Here is an 11,444-nt window from a genome sequence, read left to right as displayed (position 1 = left end):
ATGATACTTAACACAAACGCTTTAAAGATGTGTAGTTATGAGAATTTTGCATCATGGTCCTGAACATTGTTTCTTCTAAAAACTCTTTTTCCTTGGCCATCGTAGCTTTAGAAGAAACAAAGCACAAACCGCGGTGATAAACATGGAACCAAAACGCATGTTAAACAAAGTTAATTTCCTTGACGTTTCGTATGTACAACATACATCTTCAGAAGTGACCGTTAACGGTCACTTAACTTTGTTTAACATGCGTTTTGGTTCCATGTTTATCACCGCGGTTTGTGTATTGTTTCTTCTACCATCTTATAAGCTCCTTATACTTGGTTAACATTTCTATGACTGGTGTGTATTCGGGTGTTCAATGGAACATTTATGTAAAACCTTTAAATATACCCCTCCCGCTGCCCCTAAACTCCCCCCCCCCCCCCCCCCGCTAGTATACAGGGCTAATTTGGGCTCTTGGAGACCGAAGTAAAACTTTAAAGCCTTATTTCGCAAAATGACCATATAGACGGATCATCAATATCTCGCACACGATATCTCCACTGGGTTTTAACCGAATGTTGTCAAATTTTCAACATTGGTGAAGGACACAATTACCAAGGTCTTAAAACTCCAAAATTTGCAATTTATGAAATTTTTCCTTGTTATTTAGCTAATATAGTTAATATTAGTTAATATTAGTATACTTTTTCAACATTTCACGAGAAAAACCCACTCAAAAAAACTGTTTTCTGAGGTTTGTCTCCTGGACAACTTCCTTATGGACAGAATGAACTTAATTCCATACTTCTCGAACCATTCATTATTACGGGGGTGGGGGGGGGGGGGAGGGGGACAGGGGGGCAGAACCTCCCGCCTCCCGTACCCTGCTCTCCCGCTTCCCGTACCTTTATCTCCCGCCTCCCGCCCTTTTTCGTGCTGCTCGCGTCCCCTGTAAATTGGCAGAGTCACAACACATTCTAGTCATTTAGCTTCGCAATTCTTAAGCATTTCTTTTGTTTTTAAATAATTTAACAAGATTACCACTGCCAAATGTTTCAATTCAATGAAGGTTTGACCTACTTGTTTATCTTCTTTGAGTTTCACCATTTCAGTCCATTTTCATCGGCTCTTTAGACTTGTTTCTGAAATCCGTTTTCAGTAACGACGGTCTCAAAAGTTATTTCTAAATTGTATCTTGTTCTGATAAAGTATACGGATTTCCAGTAACCAGTCCGGCGTTTATTGGGATCAGACAATTACATCATGGAAGTAGGATTTGACGGAATTGCAGCCAAACGTCCCAGGCGGATTTCAGATATGCGTATCTGGACTCACTGGCAATTTCCTCTAGCCAATGTACACATGCAAAATCTTTAAGAATTTAGAAATTTGGTACTGTTGTTTTTTAGAGAGTTATCGTGTGATACAGTATCTACAGTGTTAGCGAATGCGAGGAAACAAGGAAAAACTCAAAATATATGTTAAGTTTAACGATTGCTGTGGGAAGTTATTAAACAATGGCTAACAAAACAGGACAGCACACCTACCGAGCAATTCATAATCTTTAGAAGCAATCTTCTCTTTGTTTTCGATAAAGTCGTTCCTGTTTGCTTCCCAAGCTGTTTGTCCGCCTATTCTAATTGGAATCGATTTCGACTTGTCTAAAACAAAAAACTGAGACGTAAAACGAACCACTCCACACTCTCCAGCGCGCCCATTAAAGCAGCATTCAGTTGAGGCATCTCTACACCACGCGGTGAAATCTTTGGTCCGTGCTTATTCACGGTCGTAAGGAACGAGCTCCCAAGAAGGTCTTCCATGCACGGACCATTCACTGCCGCACCGAAAACTACTGAGACCTAATAAAATTGTCTTGGACGACACTCATTTGAGATCGCCTGCTCGTCTCACCTTTTTGCAATTTAACAGCTTACGCGACACATGTGCACTCATGCCGCTTGACATTTCATGACCTATGACGTAACCACTGTAAACGGGTTTACTATTTGACCGGAAGTAAGCCTGTTTTTCAGCCCAAGCGCAAATTTTCATTTGCTCGTTTGCTCAGAAGTCTCAGAAGTGACTGAGAAGACGTTAAATGCAAGTCAAATATATTTTGGGTTCTTGTTTTTGAAAGTATTCTAACGCATTGTTGAATTAAAAAAAATTAGCGTTTCGCATTTCTCTCCCGCTTCCAACCCTCTTAGAACTCCCGCTTCCCGCCCTCTCCTCTCCCCCCTCCAGTACCCCTCTCGCCCCCTATTCTCCCAGGCTCCCGCCTCCCTGACCCCTCCACTATTACGTTATCGTTTTTATAATGAACACCACTTTTTAACACTTAGGAGCTAATTATTCATTAACTATCGTGGCACGTGACCTGGAAAAGCTCAAGTCAGAGTGCAAAGTCCTTAAACGTGGTACCAAAACTGTTCCACAGAGTTGTTTTGCAAAAAAAAAAAAAAAAAAAAAACTATGTATAAGACCCCCGTAAATAGCGATGTTGGGAGGGAATGCACAAGTTATCCCCACTTATTCATTCCTGCTAGTTGTTCGCCGTTAGTTAAATCACGGGACGGTCCCTTATTTTGCTGCGGGGCTAAAGTGGTCCATCGCCCCAATTAATATTGTTTTGTTGCTGTTCTTTTGTTCTTGGCGAGGGAAATCTGGGGAGTGTACCTGTCCCCGTGGTAGGGACAAGCTATACTCTTCCCAGATTTCGTCCATCGTAATAAACCAAGATGATGGCGGTCGAACTTTTCAATCAGAACGAAAAATATGGGGCTGCAAACAATCTACACAGTTTCTGATTTCTTTATTCAGTTCCCTACGTCAACAATATGTGTATACTCGTTTCTTTCCACATGGTTTAACAGGGTACATAGTCCCTTGTCTAAACTAGTTTAGACTACTCGAGTACTGGTGATTTATTAATTTGCCGGACGGAACTTGCTTTTTCATAATAGCTTTGCACCATAAATTTACAATCAAACCACGCAAATAATTTAAACCACGCCACCAATCCTCTGCAGGAGGAAAGATGGCGGCTGTACATTTTGCGAGAACACCATGCGAACCTTACACAGCCCATAAGTACAATGAAAGCCATATTTATGCAGTGTTTGTCCAGGTGCTAACGGCATAGTGTATGCTAAGTTTGAAGATGTTAGAACTTTTCTGTTCGTTTTTGAGTGTGCTAAAACTGATCATGACTATGGGTAAATTTACCAGTCGCCATCTTTTTTCCTACGGAGGATTGTGACACTTATAGGAGACCCTATGGCACAGCTGAACGTTTCCTGGTAATGCTCGTTTTCAAAAGTGAGGAGGAGGAAGCGTAGCCGAGTGGTTAGCGCGCCGAAATTGAAATCCTGAGGTCGCGGGTTCAAGTCCCAATCCGAACACTTAGCTGGAGTTGTTTCTCGATAGAGCCCTAGTTCAATTCCTCGGTGATGCTTGTGAATAGCCAACTGGTCTGCCTCCATCCACTCGGGATTTTTGGGCCTGTATGTTTAGTTGATATATTTGTTTCTTTTAGTTGAAGTGACATGCCTGCCAACTAACTTGGCGTAGCGAAGCGCGTTGACCGCTATAAACAACAACAACATTCGAACAGTTTTTACTGTTTGCTGTTACAACCTCATAATGTTTGTATAGGTATATATCATACGGTTTCGAGTTTAATTTGGAATTAATTTGCACGAGTGAGTTTTTCAGAAAGCTGAAATTGCACGAGCCGCTTCGGCGAGGGCAATTTCAGCTTTTTGAAAAACTCACAAGTGCAAATTAATTTCAAATTGAACGAGAAAAAACTCATTCGTCATCATTTTACGTAATATCATTGGCTTTGAAAGTTTCCTATTGTCTTTCAGCCAATCATAATCCAGAATTACGATGTGTAATCTGCACTGGTGTTACACTTCTTGCACCGGTGTTACACTTTTTTACACTAGTGTTACACTTGATCTACACTGCTCTCAGCCAATCGGAATCGAGTAATTTTTTCATGTATATTATTAGTTACAATAATCTGTACGTTCTGGAAGAGAGAGACAGTTCAATACAATACAACACGACAAAACATCCTCTGCAATTTGTTGTTCTCGATATTTTATTTGCTACTTCGACAAACACTGAGCTGTTCTTTACCGAGTATTTTTTGTTCAGCAGTGGGCAACCAAATATTAAAATAAAATGTAGGTTGGTGTATTGATACAGCTGGTTTTAGGACGTAATTTCTGTAAACCAGGTTTGTGTATCTTTGGGAGGGCATAGAAAGCCGCTGAGTTAGCCAGTAGTATTTTTAAAAGCCAAATTTGGAACAAAAAGAGTTTTCGCGGCAATTAAAATAATTTAAAACAATGGCCCATATATTTCCTGATTTGAAAACGAAATAAGGAAAATTCGAACACGAAGAAAAACACTGATAGGTGGGTTATTGTTTGGACAACATAGGCTGAAGAAAAAGGAAATAGTCCAGAAATCATGTTGTAAGCTACGAAGGCAAGGAACTTAATGAGATACTAGAGAAGTTTTTCTACGGGATGAGAAAGAAGGATGGTTCGAACTGAGAGCCAGACAGTTTGTGTGCAGCGTCCCTGGGGTGGGTTTCTCGAAAGCCCCGGAAAATTTTCGGGACTGCAAAGCCATTTTTAATTTCTCTGTATCTGAAAACTGAGAGGTGTATACGCGCGAAACTTCTTATATGAAGGGAACCTCTGTTAATATTGAGAATATGTGAATAAAACAGCTCTGTAATCTTAAGGTTTGAGATTTTGCTTCGGCTCAGTTAACGTTCCGGGTGCGGAACCTTTTCGGGACCTTCGAGAAACGGGCCCCTGGACCGTCATTTAAAGGAAGCTAAGCAGGCAGTAGCATTTCCATTGGCAGCGACAGAGAGTTTGTCAATAGTTGTGAAGTACTCGAAGAGGAAGCTCGCTTCCTTCGTGAACAAGGAACAGGGCTAGGACAAACGTCCTCGTGCGTCGAAGCTCGCGTTAAAGGCGGTAACCACCGATATAGCACTTCGAATTGCGAGGCCGCTAAGAGCACCATGATATGTAAGTCGCGAAGATCTTTTATTCAAGACTACACTGATGGCGTGGAGAACATCAGATACTAATAAATCCTACGAAATAGACGCATCAGGGAGGACTTGCAAGAAAAGAAGGGCGGTTCAACAGAAAGTGCTTGCAACTGGTGGGCCAAGATGTTCAGTGAAGCTTCAGAAGACGTTACCGTCACACAGACCCGAGATAATGAAAAGCACTGAACCATTTTAACTCGCGCTGATTGAACGCCCGAAGTATCAAGTGGCAGAGAATGGGGTTCCACAGCATTAATTCCATTAAGACTCTTTGGCCGCTCAGGCCAAGATTGAAGATAAAAGGCTCACAAACCACAGCGCACGAAAAACGCTGGCGAGGAAACTCAAAGCTTCCATGGCCAACCAACCTCGTCCCACAATTATTGGCGTCACTCGTCATACAAACGAGGGCTCTGTAGCCAACTACGAGAGAAGCGTTGAGAATAAACAACGAGTGATTTCTTCAATCATGAGCTCAGACTGTCAGGGTCGGATGACCAACCAGTACCGGCCTCTTCAAAGTGTTGGCCCGCTTCGATGGCTGTCAAGTGACTATCAATGTTCCACAGGCACAATCGATTTAAGATCAGATTTGAGATTTTTGATAAGCCTATTAAATAGTTTCACTCCTTGAACTGAGATTTACAGACATTCGAGTACATTTCCAGATGACAGACCCTGGGAACGAGGTTAGAGCAATCATTGGTTTAATCACATGATGTAAAGTCAATCACTTGCGCGTGACTAAATAAATATTGTTAGTAAGGTAATCATTCGGTTTCAAGTTCAATTTGGAATTAATTTGCACGAGTGAGTTTTTCAAAAAGCTGAAATTGCACGAGCCGCTTCGGCAAGTGCAATTTCAGCTTTTTGAAAAACTCACAAGTGCAAATTATTTCCAAATTGAACGAGGAAACCGTATGATTACTTATTAACAATATAAACATGAAAAAATTTGCGTGGAGGAAGTGCTGGAATGTCTTTCTTGAAGCCATTTTTTTTCATTCGAAGTTTTTTTTCAATTCACAGTTTCCGCACAAAATTTTCGTCATCATTTTACGTGATATCATTGGCTTAGCAAATTTCGTATTGTCTTTCAGCCAATCATAATCCAAAATTACGATGTGCAATTTGCATTGGTGTTACACTTTTTGTACCGGTGTTACACTTGAACTGCACTGCTCTCAGCGAATCAGAATTGAGCAATTTTTTCATGTATATTATCATATGTGTTAAATAAAATGGAAAATTTTTTTGTCCTTTAATACATTCAACAATTAGTTTATGAGCTAGAGATTTCTATCACGCTTATAAATGGAAAGCGAATAATCTTGTTGTTTTAGTGTGAATCTATTATTCGTACAAAACTTCGTTTAAATCCTCTGCAGAGACATTTCGAAACCAACCGCACACCGCTGAGCCACTCACTATTCACAGCAGAATAGATAGCGATTAGCCTAGCTAATCAGAGAACAGAATTCATAACAGAAGGGCAGTAGATATATTTATACAAAAACAAATATTACACAGCTCTTGAATAAGTCCCTCAAGCCGCTTAATAAATTCGACGTCAATATACGATGCAATAAACTAACATTCGACATGTTCTATGTAAATCAATTGACATCTTCCTTGAAAACGGTTTCGGCATCAATTTCCCTGCTTGCATGTAATTAAACGCTTGCCAATAAGCTGGACTTAGCTGGTTGGGACATGTGAAAACAAAACAAAACAAAAAAAAAATCCGACGCAAAATCGTTTTGTGTAAAGAGCGCTTTTTTTGCTGGATCCGGCGAGCCTAAGAGAACAGCTGGATGGTATCAAGGTAATTTCGCATTTACTTAAATTGAAATTTCGGTTAGGCAATAATTTGCGTTTTCAAGAAGACAAAAAAAGAGCGATATTATATTTCACTCGCGCAAATGTCAAGAGGTTTATTTTATTTATTCTTTTTCTTCCTCCAGTCTTAATTTCGCGATTTTGGTCAATTCGCGAAAAACGCGAAAATTAGACGGCAGGAAATAAGTGCGAACATGGTATAATCTAAAAACCATTAAGGTCTTTCCCAATTAGATTTCAGCCAGTATTGTCAGTATTCAGTCATGATCATCCCTTCCATACAGAAGTTAACGGTGTAAAGGTTCCATGTACTACAAGCTATAAAGTTCGCCTCTTCATCCTTTGAAAATTTTGACGACAGGGGTGAAAGTTGCCATGACATTTTCACTTTTTGCAAATAAGAAAGTGAATTTTGAAAAACTAAAATCGCGTAAGTCAATTAAGTTTTAGGAACCAGATATTCTGCCTCTTCAAATTATAGGTCATGATTGGTGAACTACATTTATTGTTTTTATCTTTATTTCTTTCAGTAAGAAAGCGAAGAAGGGAAAACTAACTTTAAAATCACTAGAGTTCAACCCCGCGTCTTGACAGTTGCTTCTTGATAAAATTTACGAGTCCCGAAAAGACCAGTCGTTTCGAATCAGCTTCTTCCAGGCGTTCAGTTTGTTTAGGCGAAGCGAAAAAAACAAAAGCGGAACGAAAAAAGGAGAGACGGGCCCCCACAAACTAACGGCCAGCAGAATTCGAAGCCTTATTTCAAGCCCTTCACTGCCAAAAAAATATTGTGGTCTATAATTTATTAGAATCAGTTGAATTCGAGATTGATCTTAATTTTTCAGTGTTAAGACAGCGTCTCAATATCTGAAATTTCACTCAGATTTTAAAAATCCCCTTAGAACACTCTGTTCAATCTCATTTAAGAACCAAAAAATATCTCCTAGTGTTATGAACCAAACAGCTCAGATTGTTCATGCGAATGTTATTAGACGTTGACAGCTGCTATCCCTAAAACTAGTTGATTTGCTAGGCAAAACCTGACAAAAAGGAAAAATCAAAACCTTTGTTCACCAAAATAAATGTCATAGATGTCTGTATTAACAGGAAACATTTTGCAGTATATACACAGCTGTAGATGAGAATAAAGTGAGTTCAATTTTAAGATCGAATTCTGTCCGAGGCAGTGCTTTTCTTGGAAAAATTCTAAGTACGTCCCCTTGTGCTCAAAGGATAACGAACGAATAGATATATAAAACAAGAAAAATAACATTTTGCAAGGAAATCTCGAGCAGAACAAGCAGTTATATAAGTGCAAAAATCTCAACCACTGTTACCGTTTCTTCATAATTTCTTCAATGTTCTCTACAGTGAGCAATGAGGCACGAATCAGTTTGCAGATTATCTAACGTTTCGTTATCATTTTCTTTTCATGCAGTTTAGGTTGAAAGCCAAAAGTGTCAGAATTATTGATTAAACAGCTTTTCAGTGACAAAGATTCGTGTCTATATATGTGGTGTATTTTAAGTTACACATTTTAAAATGCAAATTAAGACAATTAAGGCAAGGAAGGCAATTTAAGTTCAAATACAGCCGTTGAGAGAAGATATTAAGTACAATGCCATAAGTACAATGCCATGTTGGAAGTGCGCGCGCACTACCCATGAAAAGCGGAATGCACGCAATCAGGAAATAACATAAATCAGGAGACTTTCATATTTCAAAACTGGTACGAGAACGAGAAAGCCACTAATTTTGATTCTAAAGTTAGTAATGTTACTAAAAAAGCAAAAAAAAAAAAAAAAAAAAAAAAAAAAGATCGCCGGCGAACGAATGAAGGAATACAGCATTTCCTTGACCAACATGAAATGAATATTTTTTATTAGATTGTCGAGAGACAGCATAGCAAAATTAAAAGGGAGTTTAAGCAGCGACGACGGCGAACCCGAAGACAGCGCCTAGAAAAAAACAAAACAAAAAAAACATTGCCTTCGAATTTCACAGTTGTTTAGATCTGTTCAGTGCGCATATTGGTCTCAGAATTAGCTCGATCTAAATATGTAACGCTAGCGTTCAATAGCAAATAAAAGTACCAAAACTTAGCCACCCTCGTTCGCGTTCTCCAAAATACGGAAAACTTGGTCATTTCACCTCGTTGTTTTGCAGAGGACGGCAAAGAAATGTACAAAGATTTATAACGCACACGCACAGCCATTGCTTTCCTCATTAAACCTTTTGTTTCGTGGCGTTCTCGTCGCGGAAAATTCACATATACATCACGACAGCTCAAACGTAGAAATGATAAAAAAAAGTGCTAACTTGGTAATGTTGTGTTGCTTTACTTGCAGAAAAATACTTGCGGGAGACAGCAACTGTATTTTGCATTGTTGATAGCCACTTTTATCCTTATAACTTATTCAGGTGAGGGTTTATTCTGATATCATAATATTTTAACCATTAAATGTCTTCGGCGCAGTGGCCTCTGGCACAAACCGTCCGGGTTCGAGCCCTGACTGGGAACATTGTATTGTGTTCCTGGGCAAGACATTTTACTCTGACAACGCCTCTCCCCACCCAGGTATACAAATGGGTGCCCGCAACTTTAATGCTGAGGTTGTTCGCTGCGATGGACTAGCATCCCATCCAGGGGGGAGTAGAAATACTCTTAGTCGCTTCATGCTACAGAAACCGGGATAAGCTCCGGCCTGATGGGTCACTTGGCTCATATCCAGACTTAACATCACCTTACCCACCATTTGGTAACGAGTAAGAAAAAGGAATAATAATGCTACCTGGTAGTGATCAGAAACCTAATGCACAGCACTTCTCCTGACTTGTTATTAGTATATTGATAATGATATGATTTCGAGTTCAATTTCGAATAAATTAGCACGAATAACGTTTTCAAAAGCTAACAAAATTGACAGTCGTAAAATTTACGAGTCGAAGTTTTCAGATAACTAATAAGTCCATGCCCACATCAAATCACTGTAGTTCCATAACTCTTTTCTTTGTCTCGCTTTTTCCCATTAGGTTTCACTCTTACCAGAAATGCCACTGAGGGGAAACCTCTCGATTATGGTGTCATAAACAGAACTGTTCCACATGAAAGCCACCAGACTACAGAAGAGCCCTCTACTAAAAAAAAGGCTACTAAAACGCCAACTCCTAAAAAGGCTACTAGCAGCTCTTGTTTAAAGAACGCGTTTAAGGACCTCTTGCTCGTTGTTGTCTACAATTATCCCTTCTACGACAGTGTACCTCATCTGGTTGCTCTGTATAAACCTGCCTTCCCTCATCTGTTATTCTGTGGTCCGCCTGACGATACAGAGCGCTCAGACATCCTCAACGTCGACATCATCAGAGGCTTTCTGGGATACGAGTGTCTTGGTCGAGCCATACGGAAATATCCAGGATATAAGGGTTATTTCTACATCAGCGATGACGTATTGCTTAAATATTGGAAGTTCCCGAATTTTGACCGTGGCAAGATTTGGGAATCCTCATCCATCCGGTCTAACCCTGTTAACGAACCCCCAAACACTGAATGGAACTGGTGGGCGAGTCGGTACGGTTTAGAAAATTGCCGCGGAGCTCTTGGGGATGTGGCAAAAATGACCCTCAAGAAGATGAAACTAAACGGAAAATATCTTTTAAACACTCTTCTGAAAAACAGCGGTGGAATACTAAGATGCTTTGGTAGTCGCTCAGACGTTTTATACATTCCTCAAAAGCACGCCAACGCGTTTTCAATTCTGTCAAACACGTTTTATAAACAAAAGGTATTCCTAGAAATTGCTGTACCGACCATCAGTCGCCTCTTAGAACTAAGCGAGAACATCACTCGTCTCCCTGGTTACTACATTCCAGGCGACAGAGGCGACCCCCGAGTGAGTGACAGCAGGTTTTTCTGGTATCTTTATTTTCCGCATAAAGAGTACTCCTTTATTCATCCATTTAAACTTCATCGAGAGGAATTAGATAGCAAGTTTAACTTGGTCATGTTGAAGTTTATTTTTATAGAAAAAATCAAACAGCTAACGAAATGCATGCCAACTCTCCTGTAAGCCCGCACTTAGAAAATTTTGTAGGAAAAGAAGATCACCAGGGCTTTAACGCTATTAACACTGGGGGTGGAGGGGGCTGGTAAGGGCGGGGAGGGAGGGTTGAGGCCGTTACCATATGGAAACAATCTGGTATCGCTTGTGACGGGTTGAGGAACTTGATGTGCCAATCAAGTTTCCGTATTTTGGCAGGCATGATTTTCAAACTTAAATTTGCCTGCGTTTTGCAGTGACCTTACTTCTTACATAAGTTAGCTTTCTTTACTATTTGTGACTATGTTTGAGCCTTAGGGTTACGTTGAATTTAATATGGCCGATCCAAGATGGCGGCTGTTCAGAAATAATGCTTCCATTTGTATTTCATGTGACGTCATCATTTTAAGTAAAGAACCTCAAAGAAAATAAATAATAATATTGATCATTCAAGTTCCATCGCCATAGCTTAAATACTCTAACAATTACAGGGGAGGGACTCC

At 40.0% G+C, this 11,444-nt stretch overlaps 1 protein-coding gene across 1 annotated transcript; it reads left to right on the top strand.

The window, feature by feature from the left end:
* The first annotated feature begins 5,423 nt into the window (after nt 1–5,423).
* On the top strand, nt 5,424–11,222 carry LOC145495695 (uncharacterized). Its single transcript, XM_081475310.1, has 4 exons — nt 5,424–5,572; nt 6,839–6,893; nt 9,253–9,325; nt 9,938–11,222. Exons 1-4 carry the CDS (start codon nt 5,424–5,426, stop codon nt 10,969–10,971), a joined length of 1,311 nt encoding a protein of 436 aa, XP_081331436.1. The 3' UTR covers nt 10,972–11,222.
* The last annotated feature ends 222 nt before the right edge of the window (nt 11,223–11,444 follow it).

Source organism: Orbicella franksi, chromosome 8 (genome assembly GCF_964199315.1).
Source record: "Orbicella franksi chromosome 8, jaOrbFran1.1, whole genome shotgun sequence".
Classification (NCBI taxonomy): Eukaryota; Metazoa; Cnidaria; class Anthozoa; order Scleractinia; family Merulinidae; genus Orbicella; species Orbicella franksi.
The sequence above is the reverse complement of the archived record's forward strand: the minus strand, read 5'-3'. Positions and strand labels throughout refer to the sequence as shown.

Coding starts and splice junctions, on each gene's coding strand:
- LOC145495695 (XM_081475310.1), top strand. CDS start 5,424: ATGGCCAACCAACCTCGTCCCACAATTATTGGCGTCACTCGTCATACA. Junction 5,573..6,838: donor CAGGGTCGGATGACCAACCA/GTACCGGCCTCT, acceptor TTTTGTGTAAAG/AGCGCTTTTTTTGCTGGATC. Junction 6,894..9,252: donor AACAGCTGGATGGTATCAAG/GTAATTTCGCAT, acceptor CTTTACTTGCAG/AAAAATACTTGCGGGAGACA.